We start from the raw sequence: 26,839 nt of genomic DNA, 5'->3' as shown, positions 1-26,839 counted from the left end.
CTTTAGGCTTTGGCTTAAGGGAATGTTGTACTGGTTTGATCATCTATGCAGACGACTAAAATTTTCTCTGTATCAGCCATAAGGCTCTTTGACTTTCTTCTCATTCATGTGTTCACTAAAGTAGCACCTTTAATTTCCTTCAGGAGCTTTTTCTTTGTATTCACAACTTGGCTAACTGGGCACAAGTGTCCTAGCTTTCAGTGTATCTCAGCTTTGGATATATGCCTTCCTAAGCTTCATCATTTGTAACTTTTGATTTAAAGTGAGAGACATGTGACTCTCTCACTTGAACACTTACAGGCCATTATAGGGTTATCAAATCGTCTAATTTCAATATCGTTGTGTTTCAGAGAATAAGGAGCCTCAGGAGAGGGAGAGAGGGGAATGACAGGTTGATGGGGGAGTTAGAATACACATATTTATTGGTTAAGTACACTGTCTTATATGGGTGTGATTTGTGCTACCCCAAAACAATTATAATAGTAACGCCAAAGATCACTTATCACACATCACCATAACAGATACAATGAAAATGGGAAAGTCTGAAGTATTGTGAAGATTACCAAAATGTAACATAGACACACATACTGTTGCAAAAATGGTGACAGTAGACTTGCTCAATGCAGAGTTACCACAAACCTTTAATTTATAAAATTGCAGTATTACAAAGTACAATAAAGTATAATTACATGAGTTATGCCTTTATTAACATGGCCATACTACTCAGTCATCTGAGATTCAATGTATTCCCTATCAAAATCCAAGTCGCATTTTTTATAGAAAAATAAAAATCAAATTCATATGGAAACACAAAGAACACCTGAATAGCCAAAAGAATCCTGAGAAAGATCAAACCTGGAGGCTTCTCTCTTTCTAATTTCAAAATATGTTAAAAAGTAACGGTATTGAGACAGTATGGTACTGCCATGAAGCCAGACATACTGATTAATGGAATTGAATAGAGCGCCTAGAAATAAGCCCACACGTTTATTATGGTCAACTGATTTTCGACAAGGGTGCAAGAATATATAATGGGGAAAGTAGTCTCTTCACCAGATGGGGTTGGGGAAACTGTATATCCACATGCAAAGAATGAAATTGGATCCTTAGATCATACATAAAAAATCAACTCAACGTGGATTAAAGACTTAAGAGTATGACCTGAAACTGAATGTTCTAGAATAAAACATAGGGGAAAGCTTTCCTGGCATTGGCCCTGGCCATGATTTTATATAAATATATACATATATATGAACTGATACAGAGATGTATATATATTTGGATAGTTTTAAAAGTAAAGTAAAAATATATAACCTATTAATTGCTATATGATAATATAAGGTTTTAACAAACAAGTAAATGAAAGCATCAAAAGCCATGAATTTCAGTTTATTGTGAGGTAATAAAGTGAACAGAAACACACACTTTACCTGTGTTTAATTTAGTTTTACTAAATTTAACAGTGTTTATTGTATTTAATCTATTCTAAAACACGATTATTTGTAAAAGGCTTTATCATTTTATATATCATTAAGAAGGGAAAAATGCTAATTAAACTATGCTTAACTGTCAATTTTAAGATAGAGCCGTATTTCAAAGATGTTAAATAGTGAAACATGGATGTTATTGATGAAATGTAGACTTTATCTTCTGCGTGCCAGGAGTTGTGATCATGTTGCAAACACAAAGATGTTCTCATTGACTTCATATTACAAAACCATTTTTAAAATAAAGATACATATATACAAATTTTATTGTTGAGGAATGAACTAGGATTCTACTCTTTGGTCAGGTGGATGGGGGAAAATCTTTTTCTTGTGGTCAGCATATTTTATTAATATATAATATGAAAAAACTAGTCTGTGTGTAAATGAACATTGTGAAGACTATTAAATACAGAGATAAGTTTTAAATAGACCTCATACTAAGCCTGAAGACTGCAAAGAATGTTTTGTGGAAAATCCTTTTAATACCTGTTGTTTTAGAGGAAAGAGGAACATTAACGTTGAAGTAGAGAAATTTGTGCTTAAAGACCTATTTTTCAAATATTCTCATTTCAACTTATTCCCAGAGTCTTCATTTCCCCACCACATCATACTGTTCAACATAAACTCACATACTTTTTCCTTAGTAGTTTCCTCTCCCAATCAATTTTCTTCAAATCTTACATGTGCCGCCCCTTCTGGGAATTAGCCATAAAGATGTCATCACTATGATCCTCTTCAAATTTGAAGTTTTACGTGGTTGAATTTAATTGGCCCACCAAACTTAGGAATAAGCTACATTGTTGCTAATAATGTCTATCTATAGAAGATATAATTTAAAAAGTTTTTTTAAGAAATTGATCTGCAAATACATCATTTTAAAAAACAACTTAAAATATGATAGTATAGACTGAAATGATAGCTCTGTTAAAACATTGATGACAACATTAATTTTCAGTTGTTACTAGAAAAATCATATTTTCTCATGGTAATGTTATTAAATCTTGCATATAAAATGAAAGCCATGGGGAACAAGGATATGTATTATATTTGCATATGTATCTTATATCTCTATCAGATATGTTTACTTCAATCACTGAAGTCCCCTAGTAAAAAATTCATGGCTAGTAATGAGCCATCTGTTATTACCAAGATAATATATTTGTTTCTTCTAAGATACTAAATTAAAATGAATGTCATCAATTTTATCTGAACCTGGTCGTTGAAGCTTTTAAATAAATCTTAAGACATAGCAAGATGTCTTGACTACTAGCCAGACAACAAAGTTTTAAAACTATCTCTAATAACTTTAGTTACAGTTATATTAGACAAATAGCACTGATATTTGTGTTCAAGAAAAGATCACCTTCATTAGTATTATCACAGAGAAGTACAAGAATAGATGTACAGGAACAGTCCACAGCTGTGCCTTTTAAAATATTACCTAAAGCAGTATTTTTTCACAAATACAGGGCTACAATCTAAATAATATCCAGATGTATATAACTAGTTATGTGGTGGAAAATTACCTTTATGCAATTCAAATTTAGGTAGATGGAAAAAGTGTATTCTATTATATATCATTAGCTAGAATTTTTCGTGAAAATTCATCTTATAAATGTTTAATTCAATGTGATAGAAGCAATTAGCAATTTGGCATCTTTACTCCTTGACAGAAATTTTTCTTGAAAACTTTGCTCTTATCCTGAATAAAGATTACATATGACCTGTAGCATGCTATCTTATTTCTGGTAGAAATCTTATTCTGGTAGAAATGCTTCTATTCCTAAGTTTAAATTCACCTTTGGAGTAAAGTTTTAATTTTTACATAGAGTCTATCAGAACTATCAGAGTTAAAAGAACATATAATGCTATAGATACTAACATTCCTATTCAGTTTTGGTAAGATTAATGATGAAAACTGAGAAAGAATTCCTCAAGTATTATAGAATCAACATATATTGAAATGTGCTTTTATCGTCAAAATCTATTTTATATTATTTTATTTATTTTTATTTATTTATTTATTTATTTATTTTTGAGACAGAGTCTTGCTCTGTCACCCAGGCTGGAGTGCAGTGGCATGATCTCGGCTCACTGCAAGCTCCGCCTCCTGGGTTCATGCCATTCTCCTGCCTCAGTCTCCTGAGTAGCTGGGACTACAGGCATCAGCCACCACGCCTGGCTAATTTTTCGTATTTTCAGTAGACACAGGGTTTCACTGTGTTAGCCAGGATGGTCTCGATTTCCTGACCTCGTGATCTGCCCACCTTGGCCTCCCAAAGTGCTGGGATTACAGGCTTGAGCCACCACGCCCGGCCTATTTTTTTAAGAGAGACAGGGTCTTACTCTGTTGACTAGGCTGCAGTGCACTGCCGAGATCATAGCTCACCTCAGCCTCAACTCCTGGGCTCAAGCCATCCTCCCACCTCAGCCTCCCTAGTAGCTGGAACGAGCAGCATGTGCCACCGTGTCCAGCTAATTTAAAAACTTTTTTTTTTTTTGTAGAGATGGAGGTCTCGCATTGTTGCCCAGGCTGGCCTGAAACTCCTGGTCTCAAGCAGTCCTTCTGCCTCAGCCTCCCAAAGTGCTGGGATTACCGGTGTGAGCCATCATACCAAGCCCAAAATTGATTTTGATAATGACTTATCAGTGATACATGCTGTGCTTCTTTCATATAGGGAAACAAAGTCATTGCCTTCTTTAAGACTAGAGATTTTATAGCAATAATTTTCTCTGAAAGCCTTACATATACTTTTGCTTTGGGAGCTGGCTAGATAGTATTAGGTATGCAGTTTTTGCCATGGACACATACCATTCATCATATCATCTTAGATAACACATATAAGGCAATTTAATTTTAGCTGTGTTTCAGTTTTTTAGAAATAGCTATATTTTAAACTTGAGACACATTTACTTTGTTTTTATTATCTGCTCTTACAAAATAAATGTATTCAGACCATAAAACATTTCCAGACTTGTTAATAGTGTATAGCTCATCCTTGCTTGATCAATATCATAATTCCTACTCACAATGTGAGCAAATAGGAAAAATAGAGGGAACCTTGTTTGTGCTTAATCTCCTAATATTTGAATTTAGAGGAAGAGAGAGGCAAAGTATTTATTGTTAGCCTCCTTTTTGTTCTTTCCTCAGATTTTGAGTCCCTTTTTTATTCGCTAGAGATCTCTCATCCTTTTTGTGCCACATAATGTGGTACATCACCTGTGGGCTCACCACCTTACCTCAGGAATGGTCTGTGTTCCAAAATTATTTGTTTCTCTTACCCTACCTCCCATTAAAACTCATTTTAGAAAAGTAGTTTGTTTAGCAGTCTTGGATGTTACAGTGTTTCTAGAAGCAGATCTTTGTCTCTTCCTGTTCACTGTCTTACAAGGACACCTTCTGTTTTAGCTACTTACTGAGCAGTATAATCAAATTTCTCAGAGTAGCATCCAAAACATTGGATTCTGAGAGCCTCTGTCAGTTTTGTTTGCTTTTAGATTTTGGGATAGGATGCTAGGATATGGGGCCCTAACATTTTTTTCTTTTCCTCTTCTATAAAAACATCCCAGCTAACTCTAGAATGCTGTTTTTTGTTATGTAATATTGATTATTTTCACATCTGAGAAGGACATGTCATGTACACGTAGTGTCATGTAGCATAATTGTTTTAATATTTTGGTTTTGTATTAGTAGTACTGGTTGCATATTAAATGAATATATATTTTGCCTTTTAATTTTTTAAAGTATAACAACGTACTTCCACATATCCGGAATTGACATAGTTGAAAATGTCATCTATGTATTATTGACATACATATTGATATTAATGTATTAATTACTGAGTAATTAATCACTCATTGTTACTTCATAAGACCTAGGAGCCTTCTGATTTATCAAAGAGAGATTAAAGAATCTAGTATGATGTAAAATTATATGTAATAATTATTTAATCTATTTTTTAATTTTTTTAAATTGAAAATGCACCTTTGGCATTTTAAAACAAGCCTTTTGCAGTCATACACATGTGATGACAAGTTATAGAACCTATCCTAGAAAAATATACAACATACACATATACAGACTTATCTATGGTTCATGCTTCTCCCACTTTGAACTCCGTGTTGTGAACTCATGACCTGTGATATGTTCATATTCACTTACCTGAATATTTAGATAATATTAAAACCGTAAGGATGCCCTCTTCATTTAATGCATGGTACATAAAATAAATAAATATATAGTTTTGTATTTTGGTTCACTCATTTGTTTGTTCAACAAACTGATTATTTATTTTCTATATGCCAGATAATATGACATGGGAAATTCAAAAGTATATATGTCATTGTTTCTGACAAGGGATTAAGTTTTGTGAAGACAGATAAATTAATGAATAATTACAATACAATTACTATAACTACTAGTTATATAAAATTTTTTTAGTCTTTCCCCAAGTGGTAAAACTCTACTTTTCTGTTTTTTGGCTATGTAAGATAGAATCTTCATTTGTGAAGGATACCATGCTTTTTGAATATATATTTTCAGATTGAATGATGACTTATCTCTATTATAATGAATGGAGTTGGTGGATCAGACAGATACTGAGTTTTCCATTTATCAGGAGCCAAAAAAAAAAAAAATATTATGGTATGTCTAGGTGAGTGAGGGGAGACTCTTCCCAGGTGCTTAACTGCCTTTCAGAAATGGACTCATTCAGGTCATGGCGGGTTATCACTTACCTCTTTAAAGATTTGGGTAGTTGAGACAAGCCTCCCCTCTTCAGCTTACTCATGCTATTTTCCAGCTATTCTATCAATTTTCATCTAAAGAATGGAGATGGAGAAAAGACACTTTCCTCTCCCTATCACTTCACTTTGTATTTATTTTTTGCTCTTTCTCCTTTTCAGGAATGACTTTTTTGATGAGACTTCAGGCCTCCATCTGACTTTTATGAGACTAGCACTAGCTTTTTGTCTTTCACGACTTTTTCCCAAATTATTAGCATACTAATTTAGAGAATTATCCCTGTCTTCATTAGTTTACAATTTGAATTGTTTTAATGAATCATAAAATTTAGTACTGTTTTTTAATTCTTAAAACTTATGGTACAGTCTTTTATTCATTCAATTAAAAGACTTTTTCTCTAGTCTTATGTGTAGTGTAAAACATAGAAGTAAAACTCCACCAGAATAACGTTTATGAACGCGTGCAATGTCTAACATCTATCTAATCTGTGTCACTGTATATATCATAATATTTATTATATCATAACATATATTCTTTCTTCTTTCTTTCATCTTCCATGCTGTCATGCTCTTGCAGTAGAATAAAAGCACAAGGGGAAATTATGTAAGCTCACACCAGAAAAATAAAGATTGCTCTTATTTTTGTATTGTACAGTAAGTTTCCTTGTAAAAGAAGTAAGATGACAGCACATAATGTAGCTTGATTCAGTGCTTTGCCTTCATAAGTATTACTTGAATGTTTTAATGATATACTTTTCTATCAATGGAATAGTGTTGCTCAAATACTGATAGGTTTGAAAACAGCAGTGTTTTAGTAGATAAAAAGGAGATGAAGCAACTTTCATGGTGGAACTTTTTGTGGATTGTATAATTTATGCATGCATGCTTCTTTGATTAAAAACCTTGCTTAGATGAACTACCAGCTTTCCCTTATAATAAAACTCCAAGGCAATTTACACTTAATTATACTGAGTAAATTCGGTGAATTGCTCAAGATTGCAAAATAGAGAACTTAATTTATCATTTGTTATCTTTTCCAGATTTATATCAAGCTATGTGAATTATTACCAAAGTGTTAAACTAGTTAAATATGAAGTATTACTAAAGCATTAAAGACAATACTTTATCAATGGATTAAAGATGTACATTATAAGTACTGTGTACTATTTATTTAAAGTACGAATGCTGATTTATTAAAGGATTTTCTACTCTTTCCACTTTCCCTGTTAATGTTAGCTAACAAGAAGATAGACTTAAATTACCTTTAGCTTTGTACCTTTGTTTGGGAAAGAGCGAAAAATAAGGCATGGGGAAAATATTTTATTTGTGAAGTCATTATTGAAGGATATTTTTGCATATGTATTTGGTAAAACACTTCACTTCCTTGGAGCAGTTAAATAAGACATATTTTAGCAGTTTGCATTGTTACTATTTGTTAAAACAAGTAGTGCGGTTCCCTCCATGTCATGAATCTAATGCTAATTGAGGGAACCTGAAAGCTGTTTAACATTTCTTTTAGCGTGCTATTTTTTTCTTATTGTTCTTGAGAGATTATTGAATAGATTTTTTAAATGCCACTTGTTCTCTTAACCTGAATTTTGTTTCTTTTTACAAATATGTACTTATTTAAATTAAAAATAAAGTACAGTCATGTGCCACGTAACATTTTGATCAACAACGGACTGCATGCATGACAGCGGTCTCATAAGACTATATGGAGCATATATAGAAACCTGATACGTGGCACTTAATATTGGCATAACAGATCAGTTAAGGGAAATGACTGATGTTCAGTAATGATGCTGGGACATTGTGTTTTTTTCATATGAAAATATATATATAAATTTAAAAATAAACATCTGGGCTTGTGTAAGTACACTCTGTGATCGCACAACAATGAAATCGCCTAACTACACATCTCTCAGAAGATATCCCCATCATTAAGCAATACATGACTGTATATTTAAACAGTATTTTATTTTGAAACTGCTCATTATTTTATAGATGACCTTAGGAGATTCTAAGAACATGCTAACGTGTAGTTATGTCATTTTGGAGAGCTTGCATTGTAGCAAGTAGATGATATTTTGGAAGTATTGCTACTGTAAGTATATCTGAGCCTACAATTCAGTAATTTAATAGAATTGTGTGTGTGTGTAGCCAAGGGTGCTGCTCTCTTGGACTCAGTCAAGTTCTTCTGTAAAATTGTTTAGGTTTTTGCAGTACTTTTATTTGAGAAAGGAGAGTCTTTTTCTAACTTGCACAAAGATTCTGCAAAAGCAAGAGGTGGCCTTGTAAAGATCTCGATAGTGGGTCTACAATAGTGTTTCTCAAAGTGTTACCTGGAGTCTTTTGCAGTCTGTTAGGTCATCTTTTGGAAGGTTGACATTTTCATAGAAAAATCAAAATGTGAAACAATTTTCAGTATTTTAAAATTTAGATTAAATCTAAATTTTTACAAAAATCTCAATAGTTTTCTGTAGTCATTACATTCTTCAATATTATGTAAGTGCTACAAGGACTGAGCTTTGTCAGTTCATCTTGGCTAACATTAAACTATTTAAATGAAACATTAAATTAAACTAACATTAACATTAAATTAAACTATTTACTATTGTTTATGCCTAGTTAAATTCACAGTTTTTTTCTCGTATTGGTCTTATATTCACAATTTACAAAAGTAGATCAATTTGGAGCATTTAAAGTGAGAGGCGTAATACAGAATTACTGCAGCTTAAAATCTGAATTGGATTTTGTCAGACTAGTGATCTCTTTGCCCTTGTGTTTGTCATGAAATTTTAAGAAACTTCAAACATTCAAAGTATTTGTGTTTTATGCAAAGTACATTGTGTGTTTTTTTTTATTGGCAAACCAATCATTTGTTTCACTGTGAAATTGCTTAATTGTGTCACATTTGTGGGGAAAAGGGGGATCAAAACTATACAGGCATTATTTACAGTTCTACTTACAGCATAAACAGGTTCAAGTGATACTATTGGGAATATGCTTATGAATCCAGCTGCAAAGTTAATAGCCAGTATAGTGTTTGGGGAAACACTATAAACTATTACCAAAAAATCCTCTGTGAGAGGGTGTTAGTTGGATGTCACATTAACATAAATGATGTACTGTGTGGAAGAACAGTTGTTGTATTTTGTATTGTGGGATTTGTTTTTAGATGAAACCATTAATGTACATAGTAGGAATTAACTTTTACATAGGTGAAGTACAAATAGAGAAGTGATAGTGATTTTTTTCTCTTTATCACTTAAATCTTATATTGCCAAAGAATGAATTTTCCCTCTCAGAAAACACTACATTATCCTAATTTCTTTACTTTTTAATCTTGCTATTCAACGGAAAAATATCCCATTGCATTCTTCTTTTTCAAGTATGTCTTAAATAACAGTAGCCCCCTGCTCATCCATTTTAACTTTAGAGTCAGCATGTCATTTGCCATTAACAAAAACCAAAAAAAAAAAACAAACTAAGAGGATATCTACAGAAATTTCATTGAATGTATTAATGCCAGTTACTCCACAAACTGGCCTATTATTATTTTCCCTCATTTCCAAACCATGGCACAGACAGGCAGATTTTCTTCATGATTCCCTGTGCTAGCAGGTGGATTTTTTCCCCCTAGCTTCCATTTTTTAAGGTCACTGATTTATGCTGATAGCTCACTTTCAGCTTCTACCTTGCAATAGACCAAGATGCAGTTTCTTTTTTCAGACTTGGTATATAATTTCCAAAACTCTAGATTTCTAGTGAGAGCCCTTTCAGATGTGTTTTAGCTTTTGAATTTGCCTCCCACCTTGGTTCACCTCCTGGATTATTTGTTTTTATCCTGGGATTAACAACAATTTGAGAAATGATTTTTTAAAAGTGTTACCATGTGGTTGTAATTTATCAAACAATTAGTATTTTCAGCGGAAGAGTTTAGATTATATAAACATTTTATACCATGGAAAATATAATTCCTTTTAAATTTTTATTCTTTTTTTCTTACTGATTCTCTTTAACTTTAAATAATATATTTGTCTTTCATTTCTTATTCGTCAACTTTATTCAGTGTTGTTGTTTACTTTCTTCTCTAGTCTTCTGTCAAGTATACCTTTACTTATCTTTTGTCATAATTATGAGCATTTATATTCTTTTCTGTAACCGTACATATTTCTTCCATTCTTTTGCTATCTCTATGCTACATTTTAGTTTTCTTCATATTTGGATCAGATATTCCTGTATAGCCTTTTATATTTTGTCGGATTTCTAATGCCTTTTCTTTTTTGTTGCTGTTGTTATTAATAATAAAACTGTGCCTTCACTATGCCCTCAAGTTTATATAAATGTGTAGTTGTGTATGGGATTATCTATCGTTTTAATTTAAATTTTTATTTTAAATTGGCAAACAAATATATATTGTGGGGGACAATGTGATGTTTAGATATGTGTATACATTGTGGAATGATTATATAAAGCTAATTAACATATCCATTACATCACATATTTACTTTTTGTAGTGAGAACATTTAAAATCTATTAGCAATTTTGAAATATGCAATACATTATTATTAACTATGGTCACCATACTGTGCAAATCTTGAAAATTTATTCCTCCTGTTGAACTGAAAGTTTGTATATCCTTCGGTGAGCATCTTCCCCCCGACCCCCTGCCTTTTTTGAGACAGAGTTGCTCCGTCGCCCAGGCTGGAGTGCAGTGGCATGATCTCAGCTTACTACAACCTCTGCCTCCTGGATTCAAGTGATTCTTATGCCTCAGCCTCCTGAATAGCTGGGATTACAGGCACACACCACCACACCTGGTTAATTTTTTATATTTTTAGTAGAGATGAGATTTCGCCATGTTGGCCAGGCTAGTCTCAAACTCCTGGCCTCTAGTGATCCACCCACCTTGGCCTCCTAAAATGCTGGGATTACAGGCGTGAGCCACCGTGCCTCCCCAGCATCTCCCCATTTCTCACCACTGCCACCCCCGTAGGCATTGATAATCACTTTCTACTTCTGTAAGTTTGACTCTTTTAGATTCCGTGTATAAATGAAATCATGTGGAAAAAAGAAGGAAATTCCGTCACTTGAAACAACATGAAGGAATCTGGAGAACATTATGCTAAATGATCACTTTTTTTTGAGACGGAATCTCTCTCTCTCACCCAGGCTGGAGTGCTGGAATGCAGTGGCGCCATCTCAGCTCACTGCAAGCTCTGCCTCCCAGGTTCACGCCATTCTCCTGCCTCAGCCTCCTGAGTAGCTGGGACTACAGGCACCCGCCACCATGGCTGGCTCATTTTTTGTATTTTTTAGTAGAGATGGGGTTTCACTGTGTTAGCCAGGATGGTCTTGATCTCCTGACCTTGTGATCTGCCCACCTCGGCCTGAGTGCTGGGATTACAGGCGTGAGCCCCCGTGCCCGGTCCATTACTCTTTTTTTTTAATGGTCCTCTCCTTTCTTATCAGCTCCCTTTCTTCTGCTCCAATCTAGAGTAGTTGTTTGCTAGGCCTGCTCTCTATCTGTCTGGGAGATCCATTACTATTGTCCGTACTCTGCTTTTTTCTATTTTATGGTTTTTGCCATTGTATTGCTGGAGAATTACCTAAGAAAGATACTGTGGAGGTAAAATATCTGATTGGCCAAAATCTGGAAATGTTCTTCATCTGTCTTTGTGCTTGATTGATAGTTTTGTCAGGTTTTATAAAGTTGAAGTATCAAAATTACTCCTTAGACTTTTGAAGCCATTGATTTGTTGTCTTTTTAGTAACCCCAGTCATGTTGATAGAAAAGTCTGATGTTAATCTGCTTCTCAGTCTTGCATTGGTGACCTGTTTTACTCTCTACAGAAGTTTTTAGAATTTTAAAAAATATTTGGTGTTCCCTAATTTCACAATTATGTGACTTGGTGTGATCATTTATCCTGTTTGCCTTCAGTGGGCCCTTTTAATTGGAAGACTGCATCTTCATTTCTAGTAAATGCTCTTCCTCTGTTCTTGAACAGTTGACTTTTGGGGCTTCTCTTGGTCAGATATTGTACTGCTAAGGTTGATTTTATGGAATAAGATCGTCAGCTGTTCTTCGGTTCTGACTTTTTTGCCTGGTGTACAGAATTTAACAGAAACAAAGTCTATGTAGAGTAGAACAGTTAGTAGAATATTTTTGTATGGCTTTTCTTTTGCTCCTGTATTTTTTACAGAGTATGTGTTTGCTGTGGAATGTTCCACAAAAGTGTACAAGTGCTGGAGTTGAGAACAATGGCCATTCTTGCCACATGAATTTCCTTTAATATGTATGTTCCAGAAAAATTTACAGAAACAGTCTATATACTTAAGTAATGGTTCAGTGTCCCTGAGTTTTGAACCAAATTGTGTAAGTGAGGATATAACCTCATTGTGGGGAAGCAGGTGCACCATATCCAGATATCTATAAAGAGGATCTCTTTCTCAGAAGGTAGAGTTCAGAAAGCCCAATTCTTTGAGTTTGCTTTCTCTCTCATTTTGTTTTCTCTATTTTCTGTCCTTTTGTCATTCTTTTTCCTTTTGCTTTAAGTTCTAGGAGATATCATCAGTTTTTTGGCACCTAAGCATAATAGGAAAAACAATCATTATCTTTTACTATATGAGTCCAAAGCTTTTAAAGTTTTTGAATTTTTAAGTCATTTTTCAAATATTATACAGCAGTGAGAATAAAGAGGTAATAAAATCATTAAAAATCATAAAAAGGATATAAACATAGCAAAGTCATTTTTATTTCATAATCCCATATTTTCCTAGTTTTAAAGATATACAGACAAATGGTTCTAGCTTATTACTGCTTTTGGTTTTTCTTCTTGCACTTGCATCATCAAAATACTTTTGAAAACTTTGTCGACTCAAAAATTTTTTTGGAGAGAGCAGCAGTTTTTGCTCCATAATTACAGAACAGTTTCTATTTTAGATTTCTGAACATCAATTCAAATGATTAAAGATTGATCTTTCATTTTGATATCACCTATTCTTTCCACTACCTTTATTTATACATTTGCCTTCTGCATATCCACTTACATGCCATTTTATGTAAATTTTGGCATGCAAATATCATGTAAGATGAAAGAATGCCATCACAAGTCATTTTAGCAAAATGGAATGGTCCTCAGTCATGTCCCAGAATATCGTATGGTGAAATCATTTTTGTTGAATGACTTACTGGATAAGAATACCATATTTCCCCTCTGTTTTTAGAAATATTTTGTATTTTCTCCCTGTTTTTAGAAACATTTTCATGCATCAATTATTAAGTAAAATAAGGGTTACATGATCACAAGCACTGCGATACCTCGACAGTTGATATGATAGCCGAGACAGCTACTAAGTGACAAACAGGCAGGGAGCGTAGACAGTGTGGATACCCTGCATGAAGATATGATTCACATTGTTTATTTCTGTAGTTTTCCATTACATATTTATAGATCACAGTTGACTGCAGGTAAATGAAACTGTGGAAAGTGACACTTCAGATAGGGAGTACTACTATGTATATCAAAAGGAAATAATCAGTATATTGAAGAGACATCTACACTCCCATGTTCGTTGCAGGCTTATTCACAATAGGCATAGAATAAACCTAAGCGTCCATTAATGGGTGAATAAAGAAAATGTGGTCTATATACACAGTGGAATACTATTTAGACATAAGGAGGAAATTCTGCCATTTACAACAACATGAGTGAACCTGGAGGACATTCTTAAGTAAAATAAGCCAGCCACAGAATCTTAAAAAATTGATCTCATAGAAGTAGAGAGTAGAAGGGTTGTTGCCAGGGGCCTGTGTGGCTATGGGAAGGTTTTGGGGAGCTGTTGGTCAAAGGATACAATATTTCAGTTAGGAAGAATAAGTTCAGGGGTTCTATTGTATAACATAGTGACTGTAGTGAAAAATATGTTGCATTCTTGAAAAATGCTAAGAAAATGGATAAATGCTCTCACTGCAAAAATAACTAAGGTAATGTGTGTATTTTCATTAGCTAGATTTGGTGATTTCACAATGTATGTGTACTTCAGAACCATGTATAGCACACCATAAATACATACAATCTTTTATATGTTAATTATAAAAAAACTTAAAGGCAGGATCTATTACAGTTTTTACTACCACCAGTGTTTGAAGTTACCGTTTTATAGCAACCCAAATATTAAATTTTTTTGCCAGTTTAAATTTTATAAAATACCTCTCTTTTGTTATAATGTATAATTTTTTATAGGTGACTAGCAAGAATTACCACTTCCTCTTTTGAGTTTTTTGTTATGACATAGTTTTCTATGTATTGTTTATTCATTTGTATGACATATTTACTGTATCATCCTGATTTTTGTAACGGTTTTCATAAATTCTTTATGCAGTATGGATACAGCTCTTCATATCTGCTGTAAATATCTTAGCCTTTGTTTTCATTCTAAATTTAGTTACGTTTATTTTATAAATTGCATTTTTCTTATTTGACTACATTTGTGTTTCATGATTTGTAAACCCTGAAGCAATAAAGTTATTTTCTCTCCAATTTACACTGAATGAGATTTTTCTTTTTGTTTTACTAAACTTTCTAAAATTAATATTTATAGATCACTTCTGCAAAATAATTTTGCGGTGTGTATTGTAATGTCTCTGTTTTAATCCTCTTAGAAGACTTAATTAAAAGGAAGAATAAAGTTTGGTGTTTTGAAGTAAGCATATTCTTATTTTATCAAATGCTTTAAAATATTGAAAGTCAGGTAAAATATTTTTGTGTTTTCCAGATTATTGCTCAGTTGTAACAATTGTGGACCAGACAAATGTAAAATTAACTTGCCTGCTCTTTAGTGGAAACTATGAAGCCCTTCCAATAATTTATAAAAATGGAGATATTGTTCGCTTTCACAGGCTGAAGGTATAATTCATATTGTCTAGAACTTATATTTATTTGAAGAGAACTCTGTATTATTCACTGAAACTAGTTAGCACTAATTATATAGTTGCTTTGTTAGAACATGACAGCAAGCTTTTCAGGATATAAGAAGTAATGTAAATATTATCAGACTTTAAATAACTTACAGTAAGAAACATCTTCATTTGAACAAACCACTTGCTTTTATTCCCCAGAAATCTATTACATGCCATGATTAAAACTAATTCCATTCTGTCTTCTGTTTCTAAATACAAACTAATGCTATAGAAGTTTTATCTGTAGATTTTGATAAAGAACATTTATTTTTTAATGTTTTAAAAAAGAGCTTTAGGTCAACAAGAAAAAATGTATACAAAGATTAGGAGATTATATTATTCTTTCCCATTTCTTGTATTAATTCAAGCTCAGTGAAAACATTGAGATACTAAGTATAAAATCAGATTAAGTTGGTTTTCATTTATAAGAAATAATATATGAACAGGAACTTTAAAAATTATGCCTGCAGTTAAATAACTAAATATAAGAAAGCCTTTAAGGGTAGAGTTATTAAATAGCACAATTAAAAAAAAAATTTAGAACTTACAAATACAAAGGATTATTATTTTCTCAAAATTATTATCTTTATTGTTATAATATTTATTTAATTGAACTTTTTTGTTCAATGAACTTTTGGAACTTTTCTTTGGAAATTACTACATGATGCTTTGGACAGCTTTTAAATACTTTGTATATTTTCAGTCCCTTAGATTTTAAATATTTCTGTTTCTTCATCTTTTCCTCTGTTACATGGGTTTCCATGTAACCTCTTCATCATCTTGGTTGTCTTTTTCTTCTAATGCTTAAGTTTAATTCTGTCCTTCATGGTCAGTCTGCTGCTCATAAACGAGGACAGTGTTCAGCTGTATTCTACTCTGAGGCACTTTTTATGACCTATTAATGCTGTTTCCTTGAGAATAGGAGGATAATAGAGAATATTTGTGTAAAGATAAAAAGAAATAGAAATATTATCATAGCCAGGCGTGGTGGCTCATACCTGTAATCCCAGCACTTTGGGAGGTTGATGCTGGCGGATCACCTGAGGTGGGGAGTTCAAGACCAGCCTGACCAACATGGAGAAACCCTGTCTCTACTAAAAATACAAAATTAGCTGGGCGTGGTGGTACATGCTTGTAATCCCAGCTATTCAGGAGGCTGAGGCAGGAGAATTGCTTGAACCCGGAGGGCGGAGCCAAGATTGTGCTACTGCACTCCAGTCTGGGCAACAAGAGCAGAACTCTGACTCAAATAAATAAATAAATAAATAAATACAAAGAAATATTATCATCATAGAAATGTAATACATATTTAAACGTCAAAAAATTGCTTACTTTTCACAGTATTGTTTCCTATATACTGTATTCAAACACTACACTCTTTCTTCATAAACATATTTAGTTGTTGTTATTGTTTATGGAAGTTACTATTTAATAGCAAATAGATAAACATCTCATCATTCACAATATAACCATACTCATATAGCTACCACTCTAGAAACTTCCCTCATATCCCCATCCAGGAAGGTCATTATTGTGTCTCCTGCTACAGGAGTAAAGAGTCTCATGACCTCTAACAGCATATAGTTACCCCTTGAACAACACAGGTTTGAACTACATGGATACACTTACATGCAGACATTTTTCAATAAGTACTTTGGAAAACTTTTTGGAGATTTTCAACAATTTGTGTGCACAAACACAGACCATACATGGCTCCATTCACAGTCTAGAGAAATGTGAATGAATGTAAAGATGCAGTAAATCACTGTATAAAATTAACTGTACTACTATAATAATTTAGCCACCTCTTTTGTAATATATTCATTTATGACTGTAAATTTTTTAAGTACTGCCTTAGTTGTATCCAGCAGGTTTTAATTTGTCATAACTTCATTACCATTCAGTTCAATATATAATTGAATTTTTATATTGATCATAGATTTCATCTCTGATCTGTGGGTTTATAAATAATTTTTAAATAATCCATAAGTCAGAGAGGAAATCAATACGAAAATTCAAAAAATATTGAATTAGCATTGAATATATATTGAATTATTGAATATAATGTATTGAATTATATTGAACATATATATTGAATTATATTCAAATAATCCAAATAATATATATATTGAATTATATTCAATCCAATTCCATAGGAGTATTACTTTTTTTTATATTTATTTAAATCATTTAATAGTTACCTTTTTTTTTACTATTGTTTATTGTGGTCAGAAAACATACTCTGAAATGTTTAGTATTTTGAAATTTGTGGATGCTTACTTTATATTCTAACATATGGTCAATATAATTTTTTATTTCTTATCTATTTTATCAGCTATTGAAAACTGTTTTAAAGGCTACTATGATAGAGGATTTGCCTGTTTGTTTTAGCTCTATCGATTTTGCTTAATAATTTAAGGCAATGTTAATGGGGTTTAAGCCTTCTTATTTAATGTTATGTTTTATATATTGTGAGGCTGCTGTATAGATTTAGGGTTACTATATTTCTCTATAAAGTTGTTTCTCTATTTTCATGAAATGTTCATATTTAGGGCTAGTAGTGCTTCCTTACACTCTTTATGTTGACAGTTCTACTAGCTTTGAATAGCCCTGTTGTGTTTCATTGAGCAATGTCATTCTAAGTACAGACATCTGTTTTAGATATCAGAATTTATTTTTTCTTGTTTTTCTTATTGCAATTTGAAGATCATAGTTCATAGCAAAAATATACATAAAACAAGAGTCAAGATCTACTCTTCCTTTTTCCAGCAAATATTTATTTATTTATTTATTGGCATCTGTTTTAATGCAAAGAAGCAGACAATATAAAAGTAAGCATATAAATCAAAGTAATTTCAAGTAGTGATAGCTACTATAAAGAAAATAAAGCGACCGGGCGCAGTGGCTCACGCCTGTAATCCCAGCACTTTGGGAGGTCTAGGCGGGAAGATTGGAAGGTCAGGAGTTCGAGACCAGCCTGGCCAGTATGGTGAAACCCCATCTCTACTAAAAATACAAATATTAGCCAGGTGTGGTGGTGGGTGCTTGTAGTCACAGCTACTCAGGAGGCTGAAGCAGGAGAATTGCTTGAACCCGGGAGGCAGAGGTTGCAGTGAGCCGAGATCGTACCACTGCACTCCAGCCTGGGCGACAGAGCGAGACTCCATCTCAAAAAAATAAATAAATAAACAAATAAATAAAAACAATAAAGCAAGATCAGGAAAGGCCTTTCTAATGAGGAGACATAAGAATTGAGACCCAAATAATGATAATGAGAAGTCCTACTGAGATATGAGGGAAAATGTTTTCCACCAGATGACACTATAGGTGCCAAGGCCCTGTGATAGGAATGAGCATGGTATTGGAGAACAGAAAGAAGACCAGCATGGTCAGCTGTGGGGGAGGTGTTACAAGATGAAATTGTGGTAGGTAAGTTATTTAGATTTTACTGTAGGTATAATGAGAAGTCATTAGAGGGTTTTAAATGTGAACATGAAATTATTGGTTCAAATTTTGAAAAAAGTCACTCTTACTAACGTGGATAACAGATGGGTTCTTGAAAACAAGCATGAAGGCAAAGATATTCTTTAGAAGGCTATTTCAGTTTTACAGACATGAAATGAGGATGCCTTAGACTACAGTGGTGGTGGAAATAGAAGTAGACTAATTAAGGTATATTTTGAATCTCAAGCAAAGAGGACCTGCTCATAAATGATATGTGAAAGCTACCAACACACCTAAGCTGGAAGATTGTTCTGGTTTACTATGTTAATCAGCAGAGGAAAGCTTTAGTCAACAGTATACACTAGTGAGCATGGAATTGGTGATAAAAATGATGATCACAGAACCAAGAATCAATCAGACATTGGAGTATAAAAGAGAAGCAGCATATACATCAAGTAGAACCCATTTAAAAAGTAATAGATCAGTTGTAGGCAAGTATAGTTAGAATCTGCAGAGTGAACTTCTGTGTTACGAAAAACTAACTGGTACTGGACTAGCCCTACTGCCACGAAGACCCATAAAATGTTATGAGGCAACTGTTTTTTAGGCATCGGGCAATGGGTAGCTATGAACAGAGAGTGAAGAGAAACTTATACAGTGAGCCCCATGATGACCACATTCCTGCCTACGGACATTTTCTCAACCACTGCACAGTAAGCTGAAGTTCAAACTGTGGTCAAAGTTCCAAGCAGCTGAAAGCTGGAATTTTCACAACAAGAAACCAGAGAGGAAAGAGCTATACAGAAGGGGATGTCTAAAAGTCCACCAGGGTTGGGGTGGGCTTGAATACTTGGTTGAAAGCCGGGCTGCACAGGGCAGGGTAGATCTACTTAAGGATTACAAAAGCTGCTGTGTGGTTGAACATTGTGGTTGAACATGAAACGGATACTGGAGGTCTAGTAATGGGGTGCTGGAAGTCCAAGATAGGGACAGATAACCTTATTAATACCTCCTTAACAGCTTGGACATGCAGCTGAGGCAGCACAAAGGTTTTGCCCCCCAAAAGTAGCTCACCTCACGAAGGACCACATCTTATAGTAAGGCCTGTTCTACACATGTTTTATCAAAGCCTAAAACAAGTTCTACGGAGAAGACTTCGCAGAGAGTTTGCAGGGTGAGTCCCATCAAGGTAGAAGACTTTGGGAAACATCATGGGCTTTCCACAGATCACCCTAACAAAGCATAAAAACAAGCATTCATGAGTTTAAGATGACCAGACAACAACTCAGTGGCCAACAAGAACAAAAATCAGTGTTTGTCAGAAGAAGCCAACATAATTCAGAGTCTTTACAGTATAGCATCTACGATGTCTAGTAAAGAACAAAAGATATATTAGACATGAAAACAAGAAAGTGTTACCCCTAGTCAAGAAAAAAGAAAAAAACATACACATTCCAAACCAACTCCATGGTAGCCCAAATGTTGTCTTTATTAAACAAAAACTTTAAAGCACAGATTATACAGACTTTCAAAGAATTAAGTGGAGGTGAGAGGATCCCTTGAGGCCGGGTGGTCGAGGCTGCAGTGAAATATTATTACACCACTGCATTCCAGCCTGAGTGACAGAAAGAGACCCTTCTCAAAAAAAAAAAATAATAAATAAAATAACTTAAAAAAGGAATTAAGCAAAAATACATTCACTGAATTTTTTTTTAATGGACAAACACTTGTTTATTGTGTATTCATTTTTTATTTTAGAGCTCTAATATAATCTGAAGTGACTTATTTGGAAATATTCTCCCAGCTGCTGGCAAAACTTCTTTTTTTTTTTTTTTATTATTATACTTTAGGTTTTAGGGTACGAGTTAATGGGTGCAGCAAAACAACATTCACTGAATTAGAGGAAGATGTTAAATGAATGAAAAGATAAGAAATTTCATCAGAGAAGTAGAAACTATTAAAAAGATTCAGGAACTGAAAAGAACAAATGAAATGAAAAATCTACTGGATGGGCTAAATAGATCAGATATAAGTTAAATTGATGACAAATCATTAGAAGCTACCTAATCTGAAGAACAAGGATTAAATAAAAATTGATAGACCCTAAGGACCTATGGAACAGTATCAAATGTTACATGTAATTTAGGATGCAAGCGGAGAGAGGGTGAAGGGAAATATTTATAGAAATAAGGACCAGAATTTACCCAAATTTGATGAAAAACAAAGACTTGAATGTACTTTATGCGGGGTATGTGCAAAGAAATGCACATCCAGACAAAACATGGTGAAACCTTTGAAAAAGAGAAAAATCTTGAAGTCAACTGGAGAAAAACATGATGCATTGTCGGAGAACAATACCAGTCATCTTTCACTTCTTACCAGAGACAGTGACACCCAGAGAACAAAGAAATAAGTTTTATATGGTGATAGAAAAAAATTTATTCACACAGAATTTTATATCCAGCAAATACATTCTTCAGGAATGAGAATAAAATAAAAACATTTTATATAAAGGAAAAACGAGATAGTCCATGGGAGCATATCTGCATAGCATTAATGCTAAAGAATGATATTCAGGCCAAAGAGGAATGCTAGCAACTAGAAGCTGGATAGTTAAGAAGTGACAAAAATACAAGAAATGATGGAAAAAAATAGCAAATATGTAAACACGATGTTTTTGTTTCTTTCCATAATTTAATTAAAAGATAAATGCCTATTTAAAGCAAAACCAGTAATATTACATGGTAGAGATTATAAAATATGTAGAAAAAATACTACAACAGTAACACAAAGGATGGGTGGGATGAATAAATGGAATTCTACCATTGAAAAGATATTTGTGAAGTAGAACGCGTAAAATAGGAAGTGGCAAGTATGAAATGGAAAGTAGAAAGTACATAGTGGAACAATATTGATTCCAAGTAGACATTAAGAAGTTGAAGATTTATTCATAGCTAAGAAGAAGGAAATGGAGCACTAATAAGAATTCCAAAAGGAAAACAAGAAAGGAATAATAGGAAAAAAAAATGGTTTTAAAAAAGAAAAGAAGCAAAAAAGCAGTATGAAAAAAAGGAAAACAAATAAGATAGTAGACTCAAATATGGCCATGTTAATAACTGCATTTCTGTGAATGGACTAATTCCAATTGCAAGGAAAAGATTGAACAAAAATAGGAACCAAATATATGCTACCTACGAGAAATGCACTTTAAATATGAAGACCTAAACAAGTTAGAACTAAAACTGTAGGAAAAAAATGTACAAAGTAAACAAGGGAAATGAAGTAACGATATTACTACAAGAGAGTTTTGGAAGGAGCATTTCATAAGGACAAAGGGGTCACTTCATGAAGATGTAACAATATAAGTGTATGTGCCTCTGATAACAGCCCCTGAATTCAGAAAGCAAAAGAGCTTATGGCATATCTCAGTGCTCTCAGTCACGCTGATTAAACTCTAGCCTGAGCTTCATTTTGTTCACTTTATATTCTCATATTTCAAGTGTTCTAGTCTTTTCTATAATATTCATAAGTCACTGTCATTTATGATCCTTTTTCGTTGTATAAATTACACCTTAATAAAAAACCTAATAAATGTAAAACTGCAAGCTTGATAGGATTAGGGAGACTACCACCTAGCTCTTTAAAAAATGTAAGTGAATTTTGCATGGAGGTTCACAGTTTCCATGATACTTCTGTATCTTGGTGTAGCACCAGCACTTGAGTGTAGAATTTACATGCTAATTAAATGAAAAATAGTTTTTAAAAAATGCCCTCTCTTAATTATGCTGGCACAATTGATAATCTTTCCAATTTCTTCGGTTTGTAGGTTCTGCATCAGTAAGCTATTTTATTTGTATGTTTTCTACTTTGCCCTACTTTCTTAGATTCAAGTATATAAAAAGGAGACTCAGGGTATCACCAGCTCTGGCTTTGCATCTTTGACGTTTGAGGGAACTTTGGGAGCCCCTATCATACCTCGCACTTCAAGCAAGTATTTTAACTTCACTACTGAGGACCACAAAATGGTAGAAGCCTTACGTGTTTGGGCATCTACTCATATGACACCGTCTTGGACATTACTAAAATTGTGTGATGTTCAGCCAATGCAGTATTTTGACCTGACTTGTCAGCTCTTGGGCAAAGCAGAAGTGGACGGAGCATCATTTCTTCTAAAGGTACATATTTTTTAATAATGGGAATTATAAGTTAGCACCACTTACGTGTCTATAAAGAGCTTATGTTTCAGCATTCTGATGAGATAAATATGCATGCTGTATATCATACTAGGAACTTAAATTTTTACTATATTTGATGAGCCTCAATATTCATGCAGCTCTACTCTTGTACCTCTCTAAAATTTTACACTTTCCTTCCAGAGAAATATAGTGTTATCAGATCTACATGTTAAATATAGTATGACTTATGCATTTTTTTATTTTAGTAGTAATAAGATGTAGACTTGTTTTCTATTATTTCATAGTTTGTAGTCCTATACATGAATATTTCTGTTTCCCTGTCAAGGTCACCTTCCCTCTCATTTGTTTACTTTTTTGTCCCATTGATGTTGGGTTCTCTCCTCATATCTTTCACTGCCTACTTCATAGTCATACCATGGATAGTTTTGAAGCATTTTGTATTACTGTGTTTTGCTTTTAAATCAGCAAGATAAACAAATAACTTAAGACCCATCAAATCTCTGTATATACCTATCCCAGTTTAGAGAATATCTTCTGGAGAAGCTGGATGCCTGATGTTTTTCTTGCCTGGACATCCTATGGAGGATCCATTTGAACAAATGCCTATTCAGGCCTGCTCCTATGGTTATTTCTCTATACTCTCTTTGGAATAATAGGGCAAGAAGTGGAGTGCAGTGGCACTTGGACAAGTCTTGGAGTTTAGCATTATTATCATTTACACCTTGCCCATATTAAAAAACAGAGAAGTTAGAAATCATTGAATAAAATACAAAGTTCTAGCAGTTGAAAATAGCACATTCATATACACATGGAATATTATGAGAAAGTCGTAAATACATGCTGTGCAGAAAGTTAAATAAGTCAAATATGATAAAGCTGAAGCTAAAGCAATATAAAATCAAACAAACTTAGAACGAATCTTAGGTCAGCCAGTCATACTCTCTGGCAAAAGTGACGTTCTTAACAAATGAGCATTTGCCAACAACTGAACACTTCCTGTGACAAGGACTGTACTACTATGCAGTGAGGCATATTCTGTCTTTCGACTATGTTTTTAGAAAATTCTTAAATTCTAAGATAAAATGTGCCAACTTTTAGCTGAAATAGTTGAGTCTACCTTTTCTCTCTACAGAAACACAACATATACCTGCATCCCATTGTAGCAGATAACTTTTTTGGACAAGTGAAAACAACTGTCATGTAACTGTTAGTTTAAAATACAATATTGAAAAGTCAAAAAAGAGCCCATATAGCCAAGATAATCCTAAGCGAAAAGAACAAAGCTAGAGGCATCATGCTACCTGACTTCAACCTATACTACAAGGCTACAGTAACCAAAAAAGCATTGTACTGCTACCAAAGCAGATATATGGACCAGTGGAATGGAACAGAGGCCTCAGAAATAACGCCACACATCTACAGTCATCTGATCTTTGACAAACCTGACAAAAACAAGCAATGGGGAAAGGATCCCCTATTTAATAAGTGGTGTTGGGAAAATGGCTAGCCATATGCAGTAAACTGAAACTGGACCTCTTCCTTACACCTTATACAAAAATTAATTCAAGATGGATTAAAGACTTAAACGTAAGCCCTAAAACCATAAAAACCCTAGAAGAATACCTAGGCAGTACCATTCAGGACATAGGCATGGGCAAAGACTTTATGACTAAAACAACAAAAGCAATGGCAACAAAAGCCAAAATTGACAAATGGATCTAATTAAGTTAAAGAGCTTCTGCACAGCAAGAGAAACTATCATCAGAGTGAACAGGCAACCTACAGAATGGGAGAAAATTTTTGCAATCCGTCCATCTGACAAAGGGCTAATATTCAGAATCTACAAGGAACTTAAACTAATTTACAAGAAAAAAACAACCCGATTAAATTGTGGGCAAAGGATATGAACAGACACTTCCCAAAAGAAGACATTTATGCGGCTAACAGACATATGAAAAGAAGTTCATAATCACTTGTCATTACAGAAATGCAAATCAAAACCACAGTGAGATACCATCTCACACCAGTTAGAATGGCAATCATTAAAAAGTCAGGAAACAACATGCTGGAGAGGATGTGGAGAAAAAGGAACGCTTTTACACTGTTGGTAGGAGTATAAATTAGTTCAGCCATTGTGGAAGACAGTGTGGCAATTCATGAAGGATATAGAACCAGAAATACCATTTGACACTGCAATCCCATTACTGGGTATATACCCAAAGGATTATAAATCATTCTCCTATAAAGACACATGCACACGTATGTTTATTGCAGCACTATTCACATTAGCAAAGACTGGGAACCAACCCAAATGCCCATGAATGGTAGACTGGATTAAGAAAATGTGGCACATATACACCATGGAATACTATGCAGCCAAAGAAAGGATGAGTTCATATCCTTCGCAGGGACATGGATGAAGCTAGAAACCATCATTCTCAGCCAACTAACACAAGAACGGAAAACCAAAGACCTCATGTTCTCAGTCATAAGTGGGAGTTGAACAGTGAGAACACATGGAGACAGGGAGGGGAACATCACACACTGGGTCCTGTTGTGGAGTAGGGGGCTAGGGGAGAGATAGGGTTAGGAGAAATACCTAATGTAGATGACGGGTTGATGGGTGCAGCAAACCACTATGGCACATGTATACCTGTCTAACAAACCTACACATTCTGCACATGTATCCCAAAATTTCAAGTATAATTTAAAAAAAAGAAAAGAATTAGTAAAACCCTTTCTTATGACAATTTAAAAGTAAGCCTCAAAAGTCTTTTTGTACCCTTCAACTCAGCAATTTTATTTTCATTATCTTAAGGAAATAATTTAAAATATTTACAAAAGTGCATTTAAAAGAATATATCTTTCTTACAGTATAAAAAATGAGAATACAGTAGAAAAATTAGAAAAAAAACAAATACTAACAATAGAGAATTGTGTACACTATTACACTATTTATGTAGGATGACCATAAAATAACATTGTAAATGTCACCATAAAATACTTTGTAACCATAAAATGACATTATAGACATACACTTGTTGAGATAGAATTTCATGATAGTCTATTTAGTGATTACTGTAGTTTCATTTACACACTAAAAATGTACATGTACATAGCAAAAATATATTGGGAGGCCTATAAAGCAACATTTTACTGTTTTCAACTCTGGAAAATAGAATTATGAGTGACTTTTTTTTTCCAGACAGTGATTTTCTTATGTATCAGAAATAATTTTTAAATTATATTTTTTAATAACAGAGGAGCTAGACATTACTCGATATAACGTCTGGTTACATACAAAACAGTATAATCATTTTCCATCTCAACCTGAGCACAATATTAATATTGGTACCTTTTTTACTAACCACAGTGCATTTATTTTAATTTTTCAGTAGCCATGGTATACCAATCATTTGCATTAAATATAATTTAATAAATTTGTTGATCTGACATCATTCCATATTTTTCTCTATTCTGTTAATATTATATGTTATTTTTCTGAGCAATACTCTCAAACTGAATTTTCTCTAAGTGTATATATTCTATTTGTTTTAATATCTACAGTATTGGTGCGGCCTTATCTTTTGTGTGTTTTGTTTTATGTTTTTTTTTTTTTTATATAAATAACCAGGCATCATTTATAGCCAGAGCTGGTGGGTAGTTTGTATGTCTCATCTGTAATATGGTTTGGAGAACAAAAAGCATAATATGAACCAGAAAATCATCATATAAAGGAAATTATTCAAATTTGCAACATTTACTTCTTTGTATGGAAACATCAGAATAATGCTTTACAACTAATTTAAGAATGAGACTGAATCTCATAAAAATAATTTGATTAATGTCAAAGAAATGTATTACTATTATAATTTTTAGAGCATTCGTAATTTTACTAGTTGTGTTTATATGCAAAAATATTTTAATACATACGAGTGTTTTTCAAGACCATTTTGGTTTGTTTTTATTGTATAAAGCGCTTGACTCAGGAATATTTATTCTGA

At 33.5% G+C, this 26,839-nt stretch overlaps 1 protein-coding gene across 5 annotated transcripts in view; it reads left to right on the top strand.

Annotated features, from left to right (window-relative positions):
- POT1 (protection of telomeres 1) overlaps positions 1 to 26,839 on the top strand; it is a 103,464-nt gene that overhangs the window by 41,313 nt on the left and 35,312 nt on the right. For all 5 annotated transcript variants that reach the window (XM_032761615.2, XM_032761616.2, XM_032761618.2 and 2 more), the window contains 2 exons: positions 15,012 to 15,142; positions 22,524 to 22,814. In XM_032761615.2, the coding sequence (XP_032617506.1) occupies positions 15,012 to 15,142; positions 22,524 to 22,814 (422 nt within the window). The remainder of the gene's footprint in view (positions 1 to 15,011; positions 15,143 to 22,523; positions 22,815 to 26,839) is intronic.

Source organism: Hylobates moloch, unplaced genomic scaffold (assembly GCF_009828535.3).
Source record: "Hylobates moloch isolate HMO894 unplaced genomic scaffold, HMol_V3 SCAFFOLD_1, whole genome shotgun sequence".
Taxonomy (NCBI): domain Eukaryota; kingdom Metazoa; phylum Chordata; class Mammalia; order Primates; family Hylobatidae; genus Hylobates; species Hylobates moloch.
The sequence above is the reverse complement of the archived record's forward strand: the minus strand, read 5'-3'. Positions and strand labels throughout refer to the sequence as shown.